The following is a 27,775-nucleotide window of genomic DNA, read 5'->3' as shown; positions in this document are numbered from 1 at the left end:
GAGGTATGCAAGATTGCAGGTAGAAAGAATACAAAGAGCATGTGACGTGTGTGTGTCGGGTGGGGCGGTGGGTTTGGACAGTCTCGGTCTGATCTTCTGCTGCTGGTTGCATCTGTGCCCTTTTGGAGAGCCCCTCTCTACAGCAAAACCCACAATGCCTTGATCTCCCTCTCTGCATCTACCACTTGACTCAGCTAATTGTCCATCCACTCTGCCCTAGCTCCTGTTTCTCATAGCAGCATGTGGTTCCTCTGGACTGTTGATCTCTAAGACACACAGACAGATGCTGTCATTTGGCCCAAGCCTTATGAAAAGGGCAACTCCAAACGCAACCCCAGACTTTCATCTTCACATCAGCCTTTGATTGTAGGAGGACCCCATCCCCACTGAGATGAAACCGCACCTGTAATCCCACTGTGCAACCAAACAAGGCACACGGAGACAGGGCACACAGAGACAGGGCACACAGAGACAGGGCACACAGAGACAGGGCATTCACATCACAGGAACCAAAAACAATAACACCAACTGTATTGGGGTAGTTATTTAGCTATGTTTTTCCTATTCAGAGACCTAGATGCGGTGAAACTCAAATGCCTCCCCCTCGGGAACAACTGGGCATTGTATTTATTCTCGGATATGTTTGGCAGTGTTTATTATAATGTCTTGACATCACATTTGTGAAATGTCACTCCAGACACAGCTTTTCATCCCCGTTTAAAACCATTGTTGACCCTGCTGTTAAACTACAAACTTTGCTGGATTCATTGACAGGATTTTTCTTCTTCTAATGTTTGTGTTAAAAGCGTATAAGGGTAAGGTGAGCACATTCTACTTGCATAGGGCAATTACTGTGAATAACTATGAATACGCTAAACCCATTAGCCAATTAGACCTACCTGGGGTCTGCAGCACAGCTCTACAATCTCATTCTTCTTCACTTGTGCTGTGTACAGCGGAGAGCAGATAGAGCAGGTGGGGGAAGGGCAAAGTGACTGTGAGCTTAATGCACTGACAGCCTCTCCCTCTGCTTCTTCCCTTCTGCATTCAGCCATTATTTTTTTGCCCTTCTCTCATTCTTCTCCCTCCTTTGCTCCTATTTTCATATCGTTTTTTTTCTTTCTTTCCATATTTTCACATCCTTTAGGGTCCTATTTGAGTGCCCAACCATCAGAACAACCATCAGAACAACCATTAGAGACACCCCCCCGGTCCTGATTCCCATTCTTCCATCTCCTGTGACATCTTGCCCTGAGGTGTCATCCTTGACTCCTTTGCTCAGTTCATCTGATTTATTAATGAATATGTGTGTGTGTGTGTGTGTGTGTGTGTGTGTGTGTGTGTGTGTGTGTGTGTGTGTGTGTGTGTGTGTGTGTGTGTGTGTGTGTGTGTGTGTGTGTGTGGGGACACTAGACCTTCAATGACTAGCCTTCACACAGACTCAAGGGCTCATTTATGAATGCACACACACACACACACACACACACACAGTCTCGCCTCTCACACACACAGTCACACACACACACACACAGTCACACGCACACACAGTCACACACACACACAGTCACACACACACACACACACACACACACACAGTCACACACACACACACACACACACACACACACAGCACTGCTTGTTCTGTGGAAATGCGTCACTCTTCCAGCAAAAGAGGTGCATAAACCATCAGCAAATGTGCTTCCTCTGACACAGCATTTGAAGTTGACACGTATATCTTCTCATCTACCAAATGCCTGAACCACAAAAACTCGAGCCAGTGTCAAGAACCAATTTCATGTTAATTGTTAGGGGAAATTTTCCTATATATGCGTCCATTAATAGTTAGGATGTAATATGTTAATCTGTAGGCACATCTCAATCAGACACACACACACTAGGGCTGGGTATTGGCAAGGACCTCACGATACGATACGTATCACGATACATGGGTCACGATACGATTGATCGTGACCCATGTATCTTGTATCGTTGCATCTCTTCCTCTCATGAGATCATAAATCATTAAATATATTCAAGTAAGCCGATTCTCTGGAACTTTTACCTTAATTTATTCAACATTAATCTAGTGCTTTTTTTTTGTTGTTGATAAAGTTATAGATGAGGATGCAGTAATTGCAAAGGTCTGCCTGCACCTTTGAGGGTTGTCAGTCAGCTTCCTTCCTTCAGACATAGCCAGATGTAGGCTGGCAGCCAGCTGCCTGGCAAAAAACTGGAGGAAAGGCTGATTGACTCACAACCCTGAGGACAAATGACATCATTAGTGGCCAGCAGACAGGCCAGATTACAGATGATATCACCAGTGATGTCATCAGTAATACACATCATGCTGCCTGGCATAGAGCGAATTCAGGTTTTCCTCGTTTTTTGCCCGGCAACTGGCTGCCAGCCTAGGTCTGCCTATTATGTCTGAAGGAAGCTGACTGACAACAAAGGTCAGAAGGAAGCTGACTAATCGTGCATTCCTTTATAACTTGGAACTGGTAATCTTACGACTTCAAAGGTCATGAGCTGGGACGGTGACGTCACCAGAGCTGGTATTTCCCATTCCAAACTCGTAGGAGCCTAGCAGCCCCGACCTAAAAAATCCAAGATGGCTGCGCCGCGCAACAACAGTAGTTATAATCGTAGTAATGTTGTTTAGCACTTGTTTTGTTTGTGTCTCATTAAATCAGCTGTACACACAGCACTGCATATCTGTGTGGACATGAGGCTGCAGTGTTTGTATGCACAAAATGCCGCAAAATGCCATGTTATCAACTGTTATTGCTAACAATGGCTAGCCTGGCTAGCGACTGGATCTGACCAATGAACAGTGAACTTCCCAGCTCAAGTTTTCTGCAAATGGAATGCTAACAAAACGGATGTGATGTCATTTAGCCTCAACATCCCAGTTATTTTGCGATAAAGGAATGCGCCATCAATGCTCAAGTGATGACATCACCATTGTTCGAGTGGCATCACTTGGAAGGCTGACTGATTCACACCCCTGAGGACAAATTATGTCATCAGTGGCTGGCAGCCAGCTGCCTGGCAAGACCAGTAACCAGTAACCAGTAACCAGTAAAAACCAGTAACACTGGTTACTTACCTGCCTGGCATATGGCACCAGATTCATGCCGACCGCTTGAATCTGAATGTACTCAAATCATAGGCACACTTTTTTGGGGTTCTCTCATCAGTGATGTCACTCAAGCAAACTGTGATGTCATCAGTGATGTAGAACCGTATGATATCATCAGTGACATCAGAAAGTTAGCTTTTTTTATGGTGCATTTTAAAAGACCCCATCATCCCAAGGGCAATTTAGATTTTTTTTTAACGGGCAAATTGCCCGAGTCCCCGCTAATTTCCCACCCTGGATGTCATCTGTAATGATGTCATCAGTGATGTCACTCGAGCAATTGTGATGTCATCGGTAACTTGAACAACGCTAATTTCCCACCCTGGATGTCATCTGTAATGATGTCATCAGTGATGTCATTGGTAACTTGAACAATTGTGATGTCATCCGTGATGATGTCACTCGAGCAATTGTAATGTCATCAGTGATGATGTCATCCACTCCAGCTGTTGCTGATTTGTGGTAACACGAGCACACACCTACACTCTCATGCAAAATTCGTATAGCTTCTAACTGAATCTCTGGTTTGAGACTGGCTGTTTCACTTTGTACTTCTCTTCTGCTTCATTTGACCATTTCCTTATAGACCCCTTATACAGCTGTCAACATTGGAGCTGCGCGCGCATCGTGAAGGCAAAAAGCCGTGAGCCCAGCCAGCATTGACAGACACAGAGAGCTGTGTAAAAGCCGCCGGTGTCAGGACTGCTCTGTGCCCACATCTGTGACCCACAGTTAGATTTTAGTTTTAAAATGCAGTTCTCGGCTTACTACAACAGCTTATCGCCTAGTGATAAGTAATGTTATGCATTGAAATTAACGTTGGTTAATGGGATACGTCTTACAGACCCATACGCATATCAATGGATAAAAGACGAAATGGCCAAGCCTAGAGTGGCCAGCAATAGGCTACATAGCGTAGAGTTATTCTGTAACTTGCAAAGATATATTGTTATGTTGATAATGCACACAACTCAATAATGACATTATTTAACGTTACTTGGTTGTTAACTAACCAAGCGATGACAGCTACAGCTTACCTGATATGAAATGGCACTGCAGCAAAGTCGGGCATTTTTAATGATTTCCTCTTTCGGCTTGCAACCAAAGACGCCTACGGTTATCATTAAAAGGAGTATGAGTTGATGGGATTCGGTAAAACTTTAGTCCTTGCTTTGTTGATAGTGTAACAGACTGTTCAGTGTTGTGTTGTGTTGTATTGCATGTGTATGGGAGGCTGTGTATGTTCCCTCGGGGGTTGCCGTGGAACAGGATATGTGGGGAGAATGAAAGTGAAGCTTGTTGTAACGTTACAGCCTGGCTCTGTCGTTTATTATTTTGTTAACCAAGTGTGAATATGCAGACCCGGGTGCTCGGCTGCAGTGGCTTTCCGATTCTGGCGTCCCACTGCACAGCACGGGGACGTGTCTGGTTTTCCAGCCGCGGATCGGCTGCTTGCCGGGGCTGCGCGGACTCTGTCTTTCTGCCTCCGTCATGCGCATCGACGCTGCGTGATGTCAGTGTGACGTGGTCGTATAAGGGGTCTATCGCTCTGAGCAGTCTACTGCTACGCTGATGAAAGCATTTCCTGTCGCATGCTACTCCTTCAAAGTTTAATCTTTCCACTGACAAACCAACAGAAGGCATTCATTTTATTTTGAAGGACTTAAAAGGAAATGCAATGTTTATCCACCTTTTCTGGCTACGTCCTGGTCGGCGGGGGTCTGTGTTCATTGTTCATGTGCAAGAGGCCCTTTGACCCTTGTCCTAATCTCTTGGGTGGCCGCTCTTGAGAACAGGACTCCTTAGTAACAGAGGAACTTCAATTGGGAGGCTCACAGGAAACAGAGGAGTTTGAATTGGGAGGCTCACAGGAAACAGAGGAGCTTGAATTTGGAGGCTCACAGGAAACAGAGGAGCTTGAATTGGGAGGCTCACAGGAAACAGAGGAGCTTGAATTTGGAGGCTCACAGGAAACAGAGGAGCTTGAATTTTGAGGCTTACAGGAAACAGAGGAGCTTGAATTTTGAGGCTCAAGGGAAATAGAGGAGTTTCAATTGGGAGGCTCACAGGAAACAGAGGAGTTTCAATTTGGAGGCTCACAGGAAACAGAGGAGCTTGAATTGGGAGGCTCACAGGAACCAGAGCGAGGCTCACAGGAAAATATGAAATATCTAGATTGTTTTCTGTTACAAACTTGTCGATATCCACATCCTCAGGAAGGAATTCTTTCCAGCTGAGGCCCGCATCCCTCCACATGGCGTCCACCTTTTTATGACTCATTCCTTTGCAGAGCAGGGTGAGGACTTGAACCAGAAGGCCTCCAGCTTGGCCCAGAGGGATCAAAGGCTTGGAGATCTCCCTGAAGAGCTGTCCCATGGGAATGCCTTCGTCGTGGAGCATGGGGGTGATGAGCTCGGCCAGGTACAGCCAGATGTGAGGGATGTCTATAGCCAGCTCCTCAGCCACCTCCAGGATCTCTTGAAGTCCTTTGTAGTACTGTTGTGTTGGTAGGCCACCGGTCTTGATGAGCTGTTGCAGCAGCATGCCCATGTGCTCCCTTGCAACGGTGCTGCGGTCCAGCATCGTCTCCAGGCCATTCCGCACAAACACAAACAGCATCTGGGGGCTGTTCATCTCCTCCACACACTGCAGCGCCTCCTTCATGTCGTTATTGTTGAGGTACTCATCAATGATGGCTCTGGATTTCTTTTCCAACTCCTCCTCGGTTAAGGCAGGCTTGGTGGGGGTCTGGGGAGGTGGAGTGGTGGGAGCTGAGTCTGACTCTCGCTTCACATTCTCTTTGCACCTGGCTTGGTCTCTGCTGCCCCGGTCCCTTTCATTGGTCATGCTGTCTACTCGGCAGACGGGGTCGGTAGACCCACGGTGGTCTCTTTCCCAGCTCCACTCAGTCTTCCAGTTGAAGCTGCGATTGGTGACCGTCAGTCGGTTCCAGTTGTACCGCCGATCATCCCGCCGGTCGTCCTGTCTGTCAAAGCGGTTGTTGCTGAGGTCTGAGCGGTGGAACCGGTTACTGTGATCTCGACTTGAGCTGTTTCTCTGAAGCACTCGTCTGTCTGAGTCCAAGGAGGGGCCTGAAAAGAAAGCAGGCTGCTGCAGGGCTGAGAACCTGTTCAGAGTGCTGGTGGCCGGACGGCCACCTGACCCCAAGCTGGCATATGCAGGCTTAGCACTGGTGCCACCTCTGCTCCCTTTACACCAGCTGCGCCATGTGCCTTTACTGCCGGGGACAAGCAGCTGGTTGTTTATGTCAAGTACCGGAGTCTTGTTGATCTTGCTGGGGCGGCAGGTGTCAATGGGTCGGGTCTTGGTGGAGATGGGCACTGTGTTCCAGCCCTCATCCTGGGGAGTGCTACCGCGACACCAGGTGTGAGGGCCTCCGCGGCCCCCGGGACACCCTCTGCCCATCTTGCCCCCTGGGCCTCCGCCAGACTCCTTCTTGGAGATTAGGGCCTGCTGGACCTCGATCTGCTCCCTGTGCTCCTCCAGCTCTGCGTCTCTGTGGATCTGGTCGATGGTCTTGGGGCCCTGTTCGCCTCGCCTGGGAATCCAGTTGTTCCGTCTGAGGTCCAGCACATCCTGCAGCATGAAGTGGATCCTGGAGGAGGTCTTCCTCTTCTTGATAATCTTCTCCATTTGGTTGAAGTACTGGTTCATACGAGGCTTGGCCTTCTCAAAGTCCAGATCCTTGCCGATAGTGGACAGCAATCTGCACAGGCACTCGAGGTACTCCTCATCGTTCTTTAGCAGCTTTACAATGCACTCGTGCATGATAACCTCGGTCAGCATCTTTACTTTGAACAGCTCACCGATGAACTTTATGTTGCCCAGTGAGCGCCTCCTGGCCTTGTCCTTGGACGCCTCAAGCTCCTCTCTGAGCTGCTTCTCCTCATCCCCTGATGCAGCATCCAGCTCTTTCTGCTTCATCTCAAAGATCTTATTGTTGTCCTTGTCCTTCTCAAACTCCTTCTGGCAGCGGTTGAGTAGCAGCTTGCGGAAATTCACAGTTTCTCCCGGCATATCTGTGGTGGCGACTTTCAGCTCCATAAGGCAGTGGCACATCTTGGCGTAGACCACAGAGAAGTTTGACTCGGAGATGGCCTTCTCGAAGATAAGGTCTATGACTCCTTTCATCCTCTCCTCTGTGTCTATGGGCAGCTCTGTCACCTTCATCACCAGCTGTTTAAACATCTGCGGGGTCAGCTTGTTCAGGATGCTGCGAATGCGGTTGAACAGCTCCTGGGTCTGCTCAGAATCCTCTGATCGCCGTGTGCGGCCCGGCTTCTTCGCCGTGGGCTTCCAGGCCTTCTCAGCCTTGTTGAGCTGCACCTCGTTGTCGGGCGTCAGGCTGGTGATCTTCTTCGGGTCTTTCCACTGACTCTGTTGGGAACGAGGCAACCTGCCGACTCCAATGCCCATACCTGGAGGTGGTCCTCTGCCTCCTCCTCCCATGCCAGGCCTGCCAAAGTTCGCAAAGGAGGGTGTGAAGTCAGGCACACAGTTTAGACGACTGGGGTCCAATTGACGCAGAGGAGTCTTATTAGCCTTGCCTAGTACAACATCACTGATGACTGGCAGACCCTCAGGCTTGTTCATGCTGGCAGAGATAAACTGCAAACCCAGAAGGAAGTCTCTGTCATATTGCTTCCTCTCCCCTGGGTAGAGGGGCTTTGATTGCTCAACATGGAAATGTCTCTCCATGTTTACTTTTTTTTAAACATAGAGACCGTCTCATTTATACCACCAGCAAGGGAATGATTTATGACATCACCGATGATGTCACAATGGGTAAGTAGCAGTTATTCGCAAGTAGAGAAAGATTTATGATCTCATTGATGATGTCACAATGGAGGAAGATGTCATTATTATAATATTCCTGTATAGTATCTTATCTTCTATCACTAATGCGTCATTCCACGGAGGCGACCCACACTCCTTCAACGGGTGCCCTATTATCTTATACATATACAATGGGGCAGATTCTGTGGCGTGGTAAGTGGTGTATAAAGTACTCGAAATCCATACTTGAGTAAAAGTATAGATACTTTACCAGAAAACGACTTGGGTAAAAGTCAAAGTCATCCATTAAAATATTACTTGAGTAAAAGTCTTAATGTAGCTAATATTTTCTGTACTTAACTCATTGAGTGCCAAGGACGAGTATGTTCGTCAATTCAGATACTAACGTAGAGTGCCAAGGACGAGTATGTTCGTCAATTGCGTTTTTTGACGGTGGGACGTGGATCAAAGCCTCAGGCATCTCCTGTACAAATATTGTAGCTATTGAAGGTGTATAACCCATTTTACGGACTCATTAGGTGGCGACAGTGCTCTCCAGATTAGAGAAAGGTCCGGAAAACAGCAGGAAAAAGCCCCGTGATGAAAGAGAAACCGCTCATGCTGCAGCCAGAGCCATATAGATTGCTCTGTCTGCAGCTGACGTTGGCTGCGAACAGCAGTCAATCCGCGCCCACAACTGAGCCCCTCTGCCTCTGTCTGTCTGTCTGCATAGTTTCTCCACACGATTAGCCGCCAGAAAGGCAGCACCCGACGCCGAAGGGCCAAACCTTTCCCTGCAGTCCGGTTTGGCATTTCCGTGTCGCGCTGGGAGCCGGCGCACAAAAACGGAGCGCTCCGAAAATAGACTGGGTGCGTGTTAGGCTGTGTGTTAGTGTGGGGAGGAGTTTGCAGCTGAGGGGGGAGAGGGGGGTGGGGCACGCAGGGCACCACACAACTACACCACGTCACTACATCAGAAAATATTAGCTTCAGACTCAGTGAATGTGCTTGAAATGCTTCATTTCACAAAAGGCGGAATAACTCAGCTTCTAATTTGAAACGTGTCTTTTTGCTCAAAACAACCTATCTTCTCCGGCTCATAACTAAAGAACGGAAAATGGTATCAATAAACTTTTTTTTGCAAATGATAGAAGAGAGTCTCATCGTTCTTTGTGCGTGTTCGGTGTTTACATAGTAATATCACACAATATTCTGTGGGCCTCGAGAAATCACTGAAAACGCTCTGAAACTCTGGCACTGGGAGCATCCGTTCTCCAAAAGTGGCTGGCACTCAATGAGTTAAGTATCAAAAGTATTTTTTAAATATTAAATGTACTTAAAAGTATTGAAAGTAAAAGTACAAGTAAATCCTGTTTATAAGAAAGCAAGCGGTCTGAATTTTAAATTTTTAGCTTTACATTTGAACTGACTGCAGCTTTTGGCACAAGTGCCTGCTTTAGGCTATCATGGCGATGAGATATCTCCATGTCAATGGGAAATATATAATCATCATCATCATCATCATCATCATCATTATCACCATAGATCATGGACATCTCCTTCATATAGCTATATGCCTGGATATTGTCACTGCCAGATAAACAGTTAATCAATGTAATCACTCTATAGAAATTGAAACTGACGTTACCTTTCTGAAACACGACAGTATTATTGGGCTGTGTCAAAACAGCGACTGTTACACCAGATAGCAACGGAAATACCATGATTTACTTTCAGAATAAAATGCTTCTCACCTTTGGAGAAACAAATAAAGCATTTAGGATTTTATTTTGAAATCCTTAAGCGGAAGACCTATACTTTTACGTTCTGGCTGCGTGGACGCTTGACCAATTTGAAGCTTACCCCAAGAGACGCTTGGTTTCTTGTTTTCTGGTGGCATATTACGTCATTTTGGGTCAATTGGACAGAATGTAAAGACAATTTAAAGTAATTACCCGTCGGATTTCAGCCTGTGGGAACTTGTAACATGGATGAAAAGACTTGGGAAGCGCTCATGGTAAGCAATTGGCAAACGCAACTTGCAACACAGAAGCACTGATTCGCTAGCCAGGCTACTGATTCGCCACAACACCAGCTGTTTGTTTATTTTATAGTAACGAGTAACAAAGATGCTTTTGGGAAATGTATCGGAGTAAAAGTATAGATTTTATTACGAAAATGTAGTGGAGTAAAAGTAAAAGTTGAAAGAAAAATAAATACTCAAGTAAAGTACAGATACTCAAAAAATATACTTAAGTACAGTAACGAAGTATTTGTATTTCGTTACTTAACACCACTGGGCGTGGTGTCCAACTCGAACACAATCAACATTCACCATCCTTCAAATCAACAATCGAGTGTGGTGGCCAGAGAAATTACGTCATCGTTGAGTGGTCGGTCGCCAGTGGTCACTGATGTCATACATGTCATACCCACTGATGATGTCATGCCCTAAAATCCACAAGCTGCCCAAGTGACTCTTGACATTGTGACATCATCTGCGCACAACTGCTCATGCTCAGCCGAAGTGATGTCAATGAGTGAGTCATCAGTGAGTGACACAATTGCTCAAGTTGCTCGCGTTGCTGATATCACTGATGGTGTCAGACAACTGTGATGTCAAATGAGCATAAATGCTCGGGCGATGACACACACACACACACACACACACACACACACACACACACACACACACACACACGATGACCCACAAGATAGTGGGAAGATTGTGAAAGTTGTAATTGTTTTTCCTCATCTTTAGTTAAAATTGGCTAAGTGGGTGGTTGGTGTCTGTGGGCTCGGTGTGGCTCAGTCAGGATTGTGATGTCATCAGTGATGTCACTTGAGCAATAGATACAATCGGTCTGTGTGGGAACGCACACAAAATGTTACTACGGCTGGCGCAAGACTAGAAGGTGGGGGGAAACCCCCTATCTCAATTAAGGCTGTGAATCTTCACTGGCCTCACGATTCGATTACAATTCATCTGTCAACGATTCGATTCGATTCCACGATGCATCTCGATACAGCTCAAAGTATGACAGCTCCAAGTATCAAATCCTCAATTTTCTATATTTTTACTGCACATGGCTACTTTTCATCAAGTAATACAAGCAGTCAGATAAATATGAAGTCCCTTTTTTACTTGAAAGTGCATTAAAATCTGAATGTCAACAGAAATTTAAACAAACGATTCAACGATTCATCTGTCAACGATTCGATTCACACGTCCGCATCTCGATGCATCGATTAAACGATTAATTTTGACACCCATAATCTCAATGGGCTGACTCACCAAAGGACAGTGCTGCGGCTCTACACTACAGGATTGGGGATTCTAGAGCAGGTACATAGACGTCTGTTCAGATGTGCATTTACTGCGGTGGTTGAATCACCGATCCTGTCTGCCTGGGCTGGGCTAGCAGCTAAATGCTAACTATGCTGAATGGGGCGAAAGGGAGATTTCCCCCACCCTGACCACGCCCCCAGCCAGCTACCCCAGCATATATTACCGCGTTCATGTCGTTAATGGTAATCACAGAATTATCTATCTATCTTATCTATCTATCTATCTAATAATTCCAGGCGTTCATGTCGTTAACTCATTCTCTGCCAAAGACGTACTCGGACGTACTTTTTACAATGGCGTTCTGTGCCAAGGACGTACTCGGACGTACTTTCATGTTTTGCTTGTTTACATTAGATCAGACCCTTTCCCAGCCTGTGACATTGTTTCAAGTCAAACTGATGAAAGGAAGCGCTAAATCACGTTTAGTATTTATAGTATAGTCACCCATTTAGCAGTAAACAGAGTCCGTTAGTGAGTGACGATCATGAGCGGCCATTTGTGCATTGAGCAGCATTTGCGGCCATTGAGCAGCTGCCTGTGATTCCTGTGTGCGTGTGTGAGAGAGAGAGAGAGAGAGAGAGAGAGCAAGAGCGAGAGAGCGAGAGCGAGAGAGAGAGAGAGAGCGAGAGAGAGAGAGAGAGAGCGAGAGCGAGAGCGAGAGAGAGAGCGAGAGAGCGAGAGAGAGAGAGAGAGCGAGAGAGAGCGAGAGAGAGAGAGAGAGAGAGAGAGAGAGAGAGAGAGAGAGCGCGAGGAGCATAAGGGTTCATTTGGTCCGTCCAGTCTTGGACTATCTGGTAAATAAGTTCCAGGAAGTAAAAGTCAGTAAAAACTTTTTTTTATTTTTTATTTTTTATTTTTTTGGGAAAACAAATACTGTATATGTCTGATGTGTCACTGAGGCAAAAAATAAAAGGCTCAAAAGAGAGTTCTGCTTGAAACGGTGTCGTTCACTAAAAACCTATTTTTCTCCTATTTCTGTTACAAAGGAGGGCATTTTCAGTGAAAACAAGCTAACTTCCACTGCTTGTAACTAAACAAGGAAACATGGTCGAGTTTCAGTTTTTTACAAGGGGTAAGAAGAGAGTCTCTGCTTTATTGTGAGATATGTTGTGTAATTTTATTCCTAGCACAGAATATTCTGTGGGTCCTGGAAGATCAGGAAATATGCTCAAAATCCTGGCACTGGGAGCACACAGACCGAAATGACCCTGGCAGAGAATGAGTTAATGGTAATCACAGAATTATCTATCTATCTTATCTATCGATCTATCTATCTATCTATCTATCTAATAATTCCAGGAGTGTCTGTCTGTATGTCTATGTCTGCTGCAATTGTGACTTCATCAGTGAGTGATAATTCCAGGAGTGTCTGTATGTATGTGTCTGTATGTATGTATGTCTGCGCACATCATTGTGATGTCATCAGTGATGCAAAGTTGGGCAATTGTCCGCAGACATACTATGTATGTATGTCTGCGCACAATCATTGTGATGTCTTAGACATTGTGACATCAGTGGGACAAAAACAATATACCCATGGGACTGTACTTGCATGTCACCAATGCCATCACTGATGACATCATCATAGAGTGCTTTAGGGTAATAATTGGGAGAAAGGGAGGGAGGGAACGTCATAAGATGATTTTGGTCAATAATGATTTCACTGATGATGTCATGATGTCATGACATCATCAGTGGGACAAAAACAATGTACCCATGGAGGGGGGTGAATGGGGAGACTGTACTTGTATCTCACCAATGCCCTCACTGAGTGCTTTGGGGTGCTGTATGTATTTATCCACTTGTTTGCCTTCCCCCCATTCCCCCCATAAGGTGTTCAATCTAAATTGTCATCTTAGCTCACGTTAACTATAAATGGTCTCGGTCCTTCCTCCTCCTCTCTAAAGCATAGTGACTTCTTTAGACTGAGACCCTAACCCGGTCCTTCCTCTTCTCTAAAGCATAGTGACTTCTTTAGACTGAGACCCTAACCCGGTCCTTCCTCTTCTCTAAAGCATAGTGACTTCTTTAGACTGAGACCCTAACCCGGTCCTTCCTCTTCTCTAAAGCATAGTGACTTCTTTAGACTGAGACCCTAACCCGGTCCTTCCTCTTCTCTAAAGCATAGTGACTTCTTTAGACTGAGACCCTAACCCGGTCCTTCCTCTTCTCTAAAGCATAGTGACTTCTTTAGACTGAGACCCTAACCCGGTCCTTCCTCTTCTCTAAAGCATAGTGACTTCTTTAGACTGAGACTCTAACGCGGTCCTTCCTCCTCCTCTCTAAAGCATAGTGACTTCTTTAGACTGAGACCCTAACCCGGTCCTTCCTCTTCTCTAAAGCATAGTGACTTCTTTAGACTGAGACTCTAACCCGGTCCTTCCTCCTCCTCTCTAAAGCATAGTGACTTCTTTAGACTGAGACTCTAACCCGGTCCTTCCTTCTCCTCTCTAAAGCATAGTGACCTCTTTAGACTGAGACCCTAACCCGGTCCTTCCTCCTCCTCTCTAAAGCATAGTGACTTCTTTAGACTGAGACTCTAACCCGGTCCTTCCTTCTCCTCTCTAAAGCATAGTGACTTCTTTAGACTGAGACCCTAACCCGGTCCTTCCTTCTCCTCTCTAAAGCATAGTGACCTCTTTAGACTGAGACGCTAACCCGGTCCTTCCTCCTCCTCTCTAAAGCATAGTGACCTCTTTAGACTGAGACTCTAACCCGGTCCTTCCTTCTCCTCTCTAAAGCATAGTGACCTCTTTAGACTGAGACCCTAACCCGGTCCTTCCTCCTCCTCTAAAGCATAGTGACCTCTTTAGACTGAGACCCTAACCCGGTCCTTCCTCCTCCTCTCTAAAGCATAGTGACTTCTTTAGACTGAGACCCTAACCCGGTCCTATCTCCTCCTCTCTAAAGCATAGTGACTTCTTTAGACTGAGACCCTAACCCGGTCCTTCCTCCTCCTCTCTAAAGCATAGTGACTTCTTTAGACTGAGACCCTAACCCGGTCCTTCCTCCTCCTCTCTAAAGCATAGTGACTTCTTTAGACTGAGACCCTAACCCGGTCCTTCCTCCTCCTCTCTAAAGCATAGTGACCTCTTTAGCCTGAGAATCAGGCAGTTTGCCAGAAGTTCCATTAGTCGAAATGACTTTTGCCATAATTTTGACATCTTTGCTATCTCAGCAAACTGCATGTATCTCGAAGCACAGCCAATTTCCCTCAAAAACACATCAGCTTTCATGCACACCAGACTAGAGCAAATACAGTACAACAGGCTCAGCCATTACAGTCAATGGTAGGCATAGTATGAGATTTTGACGGTATGATAACTTTAGGCAGAAATACCAGGGTTTCACGTTAAGCACCTCTGTAATGTGTTATTGTAAAATCTGTGTAAAAGAAATACCAGTGAAGAAAATGTATTTTATTTTAAAATAACAGAATATGTGTAACATTAGTAAACAATGTAGACCTATGTTAAGTTAACACTATGTTAGGTGTGGTAAATTCCCTGCCTACCAAAACGAGGGTAGCTGGTTCACGCCCCCGTGTTACCTCCGGCTTGGTCGGGCGTCCATACAAGCACGATTGGCTGCGGGTGGGAAGCCGGAGCGGGGGGGTGTTCTGGTCGCTGCACTAGCACCTCCTCTGGTCGGTTGGGGTGCCTGGTCGGGGGGGGAAGGGAACTGGTGGGAATAGCGTGATCCTCCCACATGCTATGCTGGTGAAGCTCCCCCTGTCATGCTATGCTATGCGGCTGGCAAGCGGCTGGCAACTGCACGTGTCGGAGGACTGCTAGTCTCGGCTCTCCCCAGATCGGCAGAGGGTGGAGCAGCGACCGGTGCAGCAGGGAAGGGGGGAATTGGCCAAAGTGGAATTGGGGAGAAAATGGAGGGGGAATTTCAGAAAAATAATAATAAAAAAAACACTATGTTAGGGGTTATAGTATAATACATAGAACATAAATGATTGAATTATTTTCTGAAGACAGATGGTTTGTGACTGTCCTCCATTATGAACTTATTTGTAGTGGCATGTGGCGGCCTGCACAAAATACCGTGGGCATGTACATACTGTACAGGGAAAGGATTGTCACATCCCTAGTCAATGGTGAGCCATTAAACCTCCGTTATGTTTGCTGAAAACTTGCTACAGGTAATTTAGCCTTTGCTTATAGAATTTGTTTCTAAATTCCACCTGCCAGACTAATGTGAATAAGATGCACATGTATGGGTGTGCAGACTGTGCACATATAAACACGCTCAAGTGGTGCACCTGATCTGTCACCCACGTGGTTCCACAGTACACTGCAGCTGCCTTGAGCAACACAAAGCGTTTATACGCTGCTATATCTTTAAGTGGGGCAGATGATGCAAAGCATGAACTTGAGATTGATAGAAGGACAAAGACAGGAATGGAAATAACATGTTGGATTTCCTTCTGTTTAGGGAGAAGATTGCAAAGTTCAGAGGCGATACAATTTTAAAGGTAGTCCAACTATTCATAGACATGGGTTTCACAGTCACTACTCAGAAGTTGTCTCTTTTTGACCACAATCATCTGAATCATCTGTGAAACCTGGTTGTGCAGTCTAGAAATACCGCCTTGCGGTTCTATGCCTCCGCCAACAAGTCACAGTTTACATCCATGTCTGTCCAGCAGTGTTGTAGTACTCGAGTCGACGACTCGGACTCGAGTCCAATTTTCAGGAATCGACTTGGACTTGAGGCACTGATGACTCAGACTTTGACTCAAACGTTCATGCATTGGGACTCGGAAATTGGAGACAAGGACTCAGACTTGCTAATTGATAAAGACCGTTTTTTGTTTGTTTAGTTAGGTGGACTTTTCCGCTGTGGCGCGTGCACGCGCACATCCGAGCAATTAAGCATGAGATGGGAGCAAGCGCTGATATTCGCCTCATGTCACCGACTCACCCCTGCAAGATTCAACTGACTTCCTGGGATTATTTGACTTGTTTCTCACCTTTTTCCTGTGCCATAAATCTAGTTGCAGACAAAGCTGCTTTAGAGTGGAGGAGGTCTCAAGAGCCAGTCCTGGTTCAAGTCACCCAGAAGAACCAGTTCGGATTAAACAAAACTTGTTAGAATCTTCCCCAGGTCTTCAAGGGCCGAGTTCGGCGGAGAGGGGGGGGCGATAGACACCTGATACTGCAAGGTGAGTATCGCCTCCCACACAGATATCCACGACAATACATTCAAAACATTTAGGAATGAAGGAGGCTGTTAAGACATGAGCAACTAAGTTGTCTTTAACATAATTACAACACCTCCCTCCCCCTTTAGCCTCCTATCTATTCTAAAAAGGTTGTAACCGTTTATGGATACGTCTGAGTCAGGGACTCTGCTGGAGAGCCATGTCTCAGAGATGATAAAGATGTCAGGATCTGCATCATTAATCAACACATGAATAAAATCCAATTGGGGCAAAGAGATCCTAACATTCAAGTGTAAGAACCTGAAACCGCCAGCAGCTTGAAGCTCCTGTGGGGACCCCTAGTCAGCAGCGCTAGAGTTAGTGCTAGAGTTAGTGCTAGCCTGAGGAGCAGGAGTTAGTGCTAGCCTGAGGAGCAGAGCTAGAGTTAGTGCTAGCCTGAGGAGCAGGAGTTAGTGCTAGCCTGAGGAGCAGAGCTAGAGTTAGTGCTAGCCTGAGGAGCAGGAGCTAGTCAGCAGAGCTAGAGTTAGTGCTAGCCTGAGGGGCAGGAGCTAGTCAGCAGAGCTAGAGTTAGTGCTAGCCTGAGGAGCAGGAGCTAGAGATAGTGCTAGCCTGAGGAGCAGCAGTTAGTGCTAGTCAGCAGAGCTAGAGTTAGTGCTGGCCTGAGGAGCAGTAGTTAGTGCTAGCCTGAGGAGCAGGAGTTAGTGCTAGTCAGCAGAGCTAGAGTTAGTGCTAGCCTGAGGAGCAGGAGCTAGTCAGCAGAGCTAGAGTTAGTGCTAGCCTGAGGAGCAGGAGCTAGAGTTAGTGCTAGCCTGAGGAGCAGGAGCTAGAGTTAGTGCTAGCCTGAGGAGCAGCAGTTAGTGCTAGTCAGCAGAGCTAGAGTTAGTGCTAGCCTGAGGAGCAGGAGTTAGTGCTAGTCAGCAGAGCTAGAGTTAGTGCTAGCCTGAGGAGCAGGAGCTAGTCAGCAGAGCTAAAGTTAGTGCTAGCCTGAGGAGCAGGAGCTAGAGTTAGTGCTAGCCTGAGGAGCAGGAGTTAGTGCTAGCCTGAGGAGCAGGAGTTAGTGCTAGCCTGAGGAGCAGCAGTTAGTGCTAGTCAGCAGAGCTAGAGTTAGTGCTAGCCTGAGGAGCAGGAGCTAGAGTTAGTGCTAGCCTGAGGAGCAGGAGTTAGTGCTAGCCTGAGGAGCAGGAGTTAGTGCTAGCCTGAGGAGCAGGAGTTAGTGCTAGCCTGAGGAGCAGGAGCGGCCTGTACAGATCAAATATTCCCCATCACAACTCCCCTCGGTCTTGATGCATGGCGAGGAAGTCGTGTATAGGGGCTTAAAACAACACTGCTATTATTTACAGAGTCACCAGTACAAGTAAAATCCTGACCAAAACTAATTCTAGGTAAGGACACATTACTCGTGTCTGGGTCTGGTAAGATAGAATTTGAAAAAATATAACTGGAAAAAATTGTAATTTGAAAAAGTAGAATTTGAAAAAATAGTTTGATTGGAGCCCAAGCCCAGACTGGGGGCAAGACTGAAAATCTAAAGTCTGATGGACTGGGGGGCGTGGGCTAGGTACACTTCATTTGTTATTTTGCTCCCATCCGAGAGAGTCCAGGGCATATTTTATGTTTGAGGACATAGACACTGCAGCTCCTAATTTTACATACTTGGCGACATTCAATTCCGTTCAAATTTTCCTGGGGTGTGACAAACTCAAAATACATATTTATTTTTGGTTTCCCGGGACTTTAAGGAGCATGAAACGGGCGGTCGTGAGGTCACAGTGACCTTGAACTTTGACCACCAAAATCGAATCAGTTCATCCTGAGTCCAAGTGAACGTGGATGTTTGAGCCAAATTTGAAGCAATTCCATCAAGCCGTTCCTGAGATATCACGTTAACGAGAATCGGACGTACGTACAGACGGACAACCCGAAAACATAATGCCTCCGGCCACGGCTATCACCGGGCGGAGGCATCATAATAACGTGTTTCTTCCAAGACCAAGTGATACAAGATCTCATTCATGGCTCAACATTATCACTAAGCATAAAGCATGTAACACTTATTCTCACATGGGGGCGAAACATTAACATGCTCATCAACGCATATAAATAATATTGCATAGAGTACGCACAGAGCAGTAGTATTGACCTTGGGTGGTATTTTCCTGAAGGGAACTGCAAGTCGACCCAGGAGTAGGTTAGTGATACTCCCTGAATGCAAGGAGAGAAAACTTACACCGTGACCTTTTTTTAAAAAACATGAACCCATTCTCTCCATTTCCCTTGTTCAACAAGCCCCCCGAACACATTCACTTAACAGTAAACCCAGCATCGCTTCAAAAAAGGCCAAGGTAACTCATATGTTACGGTACCCCCCTTGGCCTTTTTCCAACCCAGATTCTTAACTTCCCTTCCTCTCCACCGCTCACTGTGGGCCCACTGTTTCTCCTGACCTCCACCCACTCCTCTTCCTCCACTGTGCTGTAAGCCATGAGTGTCTTTGTGACAGAGCGAGCCGTGTGACAGCGCTGAGCTGACAGCTTGGCCCTGCTCCCTTTACTTCCACTCCTCCTCTGGCTCCACTTGGCGCCTGTACAGCTGAGCTCTTCACTATGCCACTCTTTTTTGGAAAATCCACTTTTGGAGGTGACATCGATACATCTTCTAATGATATACTTGATCTTGACAGTCTCACATCCCTGCAGGCTGGTTGCTATAGTTCCATTAATAAAATGGATGATGTGGCAGGCAGGCAGTGCATTATATCAATGTGTTCCTAAAGAGGTCTAAAAACAGGGGAGTACTCCCTTGGGCCTTTAGAAAAATAACTAAAAATCCCGATGGTAATTTGAAAGAAGGACTTGTAACCTCTGACTTTCTAGGGCCATCCAAAGGTTTTCCATGGTATTTTACTCATTTTGTAATTGTTTCTCATGAGAGTCTATAAATATCCTGGTTTTCCAGGATAAATTGTGATCCTGCTCTAAAAATGTAAATATCACAGGCTTGATGCATGTGCGTGTGCAAGAACATTATGCACACAGTCATCATAGACAACCCAACACACACACACACACACACACACACACACACACTCAATCATACAGAAAGCTTACTGCGCATGTTGGATGAGGGCTTAACCAACAGGGGACAGTTAGAGCCCAACAATGGCCTTGTTCTCCTCTCTGACAGAGGAGAATTTGTGTATCCTCGACCTTGGGGGAATTTTGACCAGCAGAAGTAGCATGGCTGAATGAAGAGCAGTGTGGCATACAGGAAGTGAGGAGAAGCATGGCTGAATGAAGAGCAGTGTGGCATACAGGAAGTGAGGAGAAGCACGAGGAGGGAAACAACCATGATTGTGAACCTGCTAATGAGCAGCTGCGGCTGGTGGCGCCTGTTCCTGTTTATTGCAAAAACAGAGTGAGAGCTGTCTGTGTGTCTAGGCAGGGTAAACACCCACAAGAAACCTTTCAGTGTCTCAACTAGGGCTGCACGATATTTAAAAAAAAAACGACATTGCAATTTTGCCCTGCAGCTCGCCGAGCTGGCCCTGCATCTCGCACGCAGCTCGGCCACTGTGTGGCCTCACCCGCAGCTCGGCTGCTGCGTGGCCTCGCCTGCCCTATTGGCATGTGCAGCGCACAATTGGTCAACTTTGCATCACTGATGACATCACTAATGATGTCACAATGCCTATGACATCATCAGTGATGTCACAATGCACAATTGCTCAAGTGACATTACTTCCAGTTGAGTGACATCACTTCCAGGACAAAAATAGCAGAGATTGCCCCCTTGCTCCCTTTTATTTGCCCTCATGACATGGCATCAGTCATATGACATCACTGATGACATCATCAGTGATGTCACAATGCCTATGACAACATCAGTGGGACAAAAATGTAAACAGAACAGACAGAGAACAGACAGACAGAGATTGCTCACTTGCTCCCTTTAGCATGACGTGTTTGAGTTAATTTGCCTTACTTGACATCGCACGTCCTGCTGCGATGTACCGGTAGTCTCTTAAAACAGACTGTCTCATCTACATCCGGCGAATGCAGCTATACAGTCTGTACGTTACACCCCCAGAACATGCACAAGGAAGTTGGCAAAAAAAACTTCAGACTGGAAGGAAGTTCGGCAAAATCTGACCAATCACGACACGTGTCCACGAGAAAAAATTCTGATTGGACTAATGAGCGGAAGACCCGCCTTAAAAAAATTCTGATCGGACTAATGAGCGGAAGACCCGCCTTTCTGCTTCCCATTCCGGTTGGTGCATCCCCACGAAGTACAGACGGTATGGCGGAAGCATTTGAAAATTGCGGAAGCCAACTCGTCTGTTCTAAGAGATTAGCTGCGATGTGACTATAGATAGTATTCGATCAGTGTCGTCATCACGGCCGCTACGGCCATGTTGTTGACATAGCCCTGCAGCTCTTAACTAGTGACAACCTATGTGAGAGCAGCGCTTATAGGAAGCTAGCCGCCATTAGCGTTACCTCTATCGTTCCTGTTGTGTTATTAGGATGGTGGCCTGCGTTATACTGTACATGGCTGTAGTAATGACAGTAATTAAGCCCCCGTGGTTAGTTTCTATGCTATCTCTACCGTCCGCAGATGTGAAGGGAGCGAGACTGAGGATACGTCAGCACAGGAGAGATGTGTGGATAGTTAGGAGAGACAGGTGAAGCTTTCTGCCAGCTCCTCACAGCAAAGTCTGTTCACCTAATTTTTTCTTTTGTTTATTATTACAGGCATTAACGGCAGCATACAAACGACAACTCTGGGGTTTTTATTGCTGTCATCACCATCGCTATTTTGTAATAGACCTTAACGCAACAGAAACGTTACTAGTTGTCAGCTGCAGCGCTGTGCGTGCAGGACGGTATGTCAACAATATGACCGCGGCAACCGTGATAATGCTGATCGAATACTATCTATTGCACATGCGTACATCGCGATGCCGATGCTGGTACGATATATATCGTGCAGCCCTCATCTCGACCTGGGTTTGTTTGTGTCAGCACTCTTCCCATCCCCTTCCTCCTCTCTCAGTCCTGTCTCATCTCTCTCTCTAAATCTGAACCCTTGGCCTCTGTCTTCCCCTCCCTCTGGGCCACTTAGCACATGTCTGGCACGCTGCCTGCCCTCTCCCTCGGTCTCAACATCAAATGAAAAACTGATCACCACAAGAGACAAACTAAAGACTAAATGCACAAGCGGATATTCTCTCCCATTCAATCTCTTATGCAGCAAAGTTCTGCCCTGAACACCACTCCTTTTCTGCCTCCACGCTCGCCCCCTCGCTGAAATCACTCCCTCCTTGTGCTATTTTTGTCCCATTGTGTTAAGAATGATCTGATGATGGAAGAAAACCATCCTTTAAACAATGAGGAAAGGGAATGAAGTAGTTCACGAGGAGAACGGCTAGGAGGAGGAAGTCCTATTTTCTAACAAGGAAGGAAGAGTACAGTAGTATTGTGTGCCTGGTGGTTACCGTTTACTCTCAGCAAACTGACTGCTATGGACCCATTTCACAGCAACCGTTTTGAGGTGGTAAAAGCGGGAAGTAAAGCAGCTATAACTAATACCATTAATTATGCTTCCATTCTGCTCAGGTGTTTCAGTGCCAGGTGCCCTCATTAATGCTAATGATTACATCTGCGTTACTTCTTGCTTTACCACCTCAAAAGGTTGCTGTGAAATGAGCCTATGAAGCGCCTTCCAGCCATCTCAAGCCCTGACGGCATTTATTGGTGTTTATCCTGCCAGTCGACATTGTTAGGGTCTACGTGAGAGACAGCCATGGAGATAGTGGAGAGAGCAGTCTCTCACTGACAGAGAACACACAGTGGAGAGTCATTCAGCATGGAGTGTTTGGACAGCTGACTGGCCCCGCCCTCAATCACAGCAGTCAAGTGACCAGAAACGCGACAGGCAAGGGTGACTGCCGTGAACACAAGATTACACAATGAAGAGAAATTGAAGTCTGTACCTTTGGATACATAGTTGAACTGTACACATTTACAAAAACACTTTCTCTGTGCATGGTCAGTAAAACAGGATTTGAACTTTTCATCTTCACAGTGACTCGTCGCCTGTAGCCCAGTAGACTCTAGCCACCCACACCAAACAGCATTAAGAGAACTAATCTAGAATCAGAGGGACAAAAAGGATAAGGATGATAATAACAATAATTAAACAAAAACAACAACAACAACAACTAAAAGATGTCATGATGACACATGAAACACTGAAAGTAGGTACAATAAGTGCAAGTGTTAAAGAGGACATGAAATATTGTGGAACTGGCTGACATGGAGATGTTGGTGGGCCGTATGCAGGGCGCTAAAGTAGTCAATATTACGTCATGAAATGCATTCATTGAAGTCGTGCGTGGGGACCATGGACATCGCCATGATAGCTAGATTGCGTTTGTCATTTCTTTGCTGTGTGGTAGAGACTGTTCGCTTGTTGATTCTGCCTGTGTCAATATGATCTGTTGTCAGCTAAATATCTTTGTGGGTAGGGGGGTCCTGTGGGGAGGGGGTTATTCTGAGTGAATCTGTTTGTGTATGTGTATGTATAGGTTTTTTTGTAGATGTTTGTGGTTTTTATGTTTTTCTTCCTTTATTATGTAAAAATATTTACCAATAAAAATGTATCAAAACAAATTGAAACATTGGATGATAGATATGACTAGTTTATTTGCATTTCACATCAAACAAGACAGGACACTGCTGTCAAGTCTGAAATTTACAACATAGATTTGCTAGAAAGATGAACATTTCACCTTTTCACCAACTAGGGTGCTGCTAGATGGTGTCACTGTCACTGTAAGGTACAGTACTAAGGACCACAATCCACGTCAGAAACACAACCACAGCCTAGTTGGTGAAAAGGTGAAGTGTTGTTCATCTTTCAAGCAAATCTAGGTAAATTTCAGACTTGAAAGCAGTGTCCTGTCTTGTCTGAGGTGAAATGCAAATGAATTAGAGTCATATGACCAAATGTTTCATGTCCTCTTTAAGCTTGTGAAGTTGATGAAAGTCAACCTGTCCTTTAAGGCAGCAACACACGGATAACAGTTTTACTTACCCCAAGATTAATACACTGAAATCCAGGCTACATGTGTGTGTATACATAATACTGTATAGTTTGCTCTAACTGGGGACCATTGAAAAGAGGAGTGTGTTAAGTGTCTAGATCTGGTTGTATCTCAAACTCAGGATAACTCTTTTATGTTTGACCCCGTCACCTTCAGAAATTCAACAAAGTAGCAGCAGAGTGATGTGCCTGCCTGGGGAAAGTAGCAGCAGAGTGATGTGCCTGCCTGGGGAAGGAGACTTTGAAGCATGGAAGCAAAGCTACGTGCATCAGTAGCCTTCACATAAAGCAATGCTGCCCACAGTGCCCAGAGTTTACGGTATATACTGTAAATCAATACCCTGGGAGTCCAGGACAGAGCTTCTCATTATTGCAGGCACTCCATTTGATTCTTCTTGCATTTTGTTGTCAACAGATTAGTTCAAAGATATAGCCTATATACTGTATAGCCCAAGCTGAACAACAGTGTGATTGTTTTCAGTACCATGTCATAAACATATTATACTGAACCCAGGCAGCTTCGGGCAGCACCAGTTACTGTGAAACAGCAGCAATAGTAGAACCTTGTTTAGCCAGTCATTTTGGAATTTAGGTTGCTATTCGGGAAACATCTTCTGAACCCTGAAAAGTTATTACAATTCCAGGCCAAAATGCATTCAAAATGAAGGCGGATGCATTTTGTGACATGCTTTGTACAATCTAAGCTATTGTTCAAACTCTCTCATTTGCATGTATTTGTTTAACACAAATCCGAGCCTTTAGGCACAATCACAGTCACCCCAGGTTTTCAATAAGTCTGAAATTGGGGTGGCATGAGCGAGCCTACAGCTAAAACGGTTTTCTTTTCTTTATTATTTTGCTGTGACCACAAATATTAACTAATGATCTGAGGAACAAAACTATTTTACTTTTAAATGTAATATCAACATTGTATGTCTATTTGTAATGTATGTGTATTTGTAAATGTTGTATGTGTTTGTTGTGTATAAGAAAAAGCTTTCTCTGTGCATTCTTGTTGTTACACTCACGGCCGTTTAATAAACAGACCATTGAAATAATTTAATATCAACATCTTAACTAGTTTCAACAACAGTGAGCATTCTAAATTAAATGAAATATTAAAGCTGTTCCACAACTGAAAATGATCAATTATCGAAAGACAGCTATGAAGTGCAGATAAAGTGGCTCCTAATGAACAGCTTTTTAGACAATCCAGAGAAGTATGAGCCAGTTATTATGTTCACACAGCTAGTGTCAGTTTAAATGTTTAATAGACCCGCAGCAGCTGGTCTTCATAGCCCCCTTCGGACTGTAGACCACAGCAGGATAAAGCCCGCAACAATTTTAGCCAGCAACAATTTTAGGGTGCGGTTGTTTCACCTGGTTCTATCAACAGGTGCAGACAACACCCTCACTTGACCTTGGACTTGCTTATCAAACTCCAATACAACGCCATTGATGGAACAGTCTTGGTGGCCCGCTGTAGTGGTGGAACTCATTGGGCTCCATTTAGAGGAAAACTACTCATTGACCTGATAAGCGGCACTGGGTAAACACGACATGAAGCCTTGCCTTGGAATTTATCTAAAGGCTGCAATTACTTACACTCTGCTGATAACTAGTCACTAAGGCCCATAGCCCTCCCCATGGCCCACACCCTGATATCAATAGTATGCTGTATGGAGCATTGTGCAATAGGCATATGCACAGATATTTCACAAGACAGGCCTATAGCTAAATCATTGGGTTATGATTGATTTATAATCATGTTGATATTGCAGTTTCTCGGAGAGGGGAGCAATCGCTCTGGAGTTTCCAAACATCCGAAGTGCTTCAAAGTGCACTGCCTCTGGTGCGTTAAATTGATTGGGGCATGTTAAATGATCTCAATTGATTGAGGGTGGTTCGAAATAGAAAATTATAGAGCGATGAGCAATGAGCTGTCGAAAGAGATACAGAGAACAGATACCAATCTAATCTGCTGCCTTCACGCTGAAAACGGAAACATCTGTGGCAATTACTTGCCCTAGTCAAAACAACAGATTGAATGTATTTTGAAGGGCCACCTATCGTTATCACTACCATGTAACGTTATGTAACGTCGGCTCCGGCACAAACGTCGCACGACTCGCACCGTGACAATACAGCCAATACTATTGGCTGCCAATACCCCCAATAGAAACCGAAAGAAAGAGGACGTGAGGAGGTGCATGTTAGCAGCTGCTGTCCCACGACATGTTCAGCATCTAACGTTGCTGGTTAGGCCGAAAGTAGTACTTTACCAATGTCAGCCTGGTGTCTGTATGTCAGCCTGTCAACCTGACACGAACCAGCCTTCCAACTGTCATATCCCAAAACCACTCAGACCCAATTAGACCGTAAAATAGCTCTCTCTCTCTCTCTCTCTCTCTCACACACACACACACGCGCGCGCACGCACGCAAACACACACACGCACAGACGTGATTTTGGATCACGGTGATGTTGGGGATGCTTTGCTTTGCCTACCTTTACCATTCTGCCACGCTGTGTACCAAGACAGGCTGAGGAACGACGTGAAGAAAATAATCGCAGTGGCCACAGTTCCATTTCTGAGCCTCATCTCATTTCAGCGATCCCTCTCCTCGACTGTCGGGGGCCCCGGGGCTGCCGTGCCGTGCCTCCCTCTCCGCCTAGGATGCTCAGCCGAGCGTGGGCGTAGGCATACGCGTCCAGACGGTAGAAAGCACTCCCGGGAAGAAGGCAGTGAGCAGGGACTTCAGTATCGGGAGGGTCTAGCTCTAGTTGTGTGTCTTTTTTCTCGTTGTTCAGATTAGAACTGGCTCCTCCTGTGCTGCCCTACAGAGATCAGTCACGAGTCAGCCCCAAGACCGAGGAACAGTTTACATGGTCGAGTAATAAAGACAAGCCGACAGCTGCCGCTACAGGTTAGACAGCATTTCGACAACTGTCCGTCTGTCTGACGGTTGATCATCCAGGGAGGCTGTGTGGTCTCTGGCAAGGCTACGCCTCCCCTCGTTGATTATGTCTGTCTGGCAACAGATTTTAAAAGCGTGTTAACTAGCCCCCAGGACTAACGTTATATCGTTAACGTACCCAGTGAGTTTTATCTGGAATATAATACATGCTAGCCAGCCGATCTGCGACACAATACCAGTTAGCTAGTGAGCTAACATGAAGTCGCCTGGGCTGAAACTCCAGTCAGACTCGCTCCGTCAACCTGCAGCTTACCAAAACAAAAGCAACGACAAAGACGCTTCCGCTGCTCGGTGCAGAGTCTGCAGACCGTTTGACATGCAGCCTGCCGACGTCTCACGCCTTTTAGCAAGTTATTGGCGACTGATTGTTACAGAATAGATTGAGCTGTGTTGTAATGTAAGCGTTTCTGGAACTACTGCCAAGCTAGCTATAATGTGATTTAGGTCTTCCGGTCACAACTTTCAAAATAAAAGCCTTGTGCTTATTGCAGCTGTATGTAGTACATACACGTGTCTTTGCCTGAGTCAAGACCATTGGTAAATTCAGCCTGGCGTGTCGGGCGGAATTTCAGATTTCTGTACCGCCCTCTGCTCTGGTCACTACCATTAGGTCACTACTAGTCTCTCCCCAGTCTCAAATATTACGTTGAATCGCTGCGCTCCGAGTCTGTGACACTTCACAGTCACTGCTGGTTTTTGAAGGCGGGTTGAAATTGAATGAGTGACAGGTCGTAACACCGATGAGAGAGCGGTTCGAAAAATGGGCTGCGCCTCCCGTGTCTTCTGATCGCAAAGTCGTTACTGATTGGGGAGGACTGAATCCATCACTGGCATATTACTGGTCAAGTGAACGGTTCCCTCCCATAACCAGCCGGCTGAGGGAAAGTGTCCCAGACCCAGAGAGAGCTCTGTGCTCTGCAGCATGCAGTACCGTAATGTATCAGCGTCAGAACTCGGGTCTGGCGTTGAGACAGGTGAAAGAGCGACGAATCTTGTGTTCCTTTTTAAACGTAGAAAGCGCGCCATCTTGTGTTCATGCCTTCAACCAGCAGCACAAGTGATAACTGCTACTATCCAGTGAATTAAATAATAGTGAAATATAAATTATTCCTTTATTTTGGGACCCCCCTGGAATCCTTGGACGCCACTTTGATCACAGTTCCAGTCGTCATCCATTTTTCATGGTGGACCTTGAATTTCTTCATAAAACCTGTCCACACTACTCATAT

At 45.8% G+C, this 27,775-nt stretch overlaps 1 protein-coding gene and 1 pseudogene across 2 annotated transcripts in view; both read right to left on the bottom strand.

The window, feature by feature from the left end:
* mgat4a (alpha-1,3-mannosyl-glycoprotein 4-beta-N-acetylglucosaminyltransferase A) overlaps positions 1–26,799 on the bottom strand; it is a 50,889-nt gene extending 24,090 nt beyond the window's left edge. The window contains exon 1 of the mRNA XM_083639468.1: positions 26,077–26,799. Coding sequence (XP_083495594.1) covers positions 26,077–26,170 — 94 coding nt within the window. The 5' untranslated portion in view covers positions 26,171–26,799. The remainder of the gene's footprint in view (positions 1–26,076) is intronic.
* Positions 349–7,861, bottom strand: LOC310778734 (eukaryotic translation initiation factor 4 gamma 1 pseudogene; annotated as a pseudogene). Its single transcript has 2 exons — positions 5,297–7,861; positions 349–414 (listed from the first exon to the last, which is right to left on the bottom strand). The product of its transcript is annotated as a eukaryotic translation initiation factor 4 gamma 1 pseudogene (transcript).
* Positions 26,800–27,775: the final 976 nt, after the last annotated feature.

The sequence above is a fragment of the Poromitra crassiceps genome (assembly GCF_964638095.1).
Source record: "Poromitra crassiceps genome assembly, chromosome: 6".
NCBI lineage: Eukaryota > Metazoa > Chordata > Actinopteri > Beryciformes > Melamphaidae > Poromitra > Poromitra crassiceps.
The sequence above is the reverse complement of the archived record's forward strand: the minus strand, read 5'-3'. Positions and strand labels throughout refer to the sequence as shown.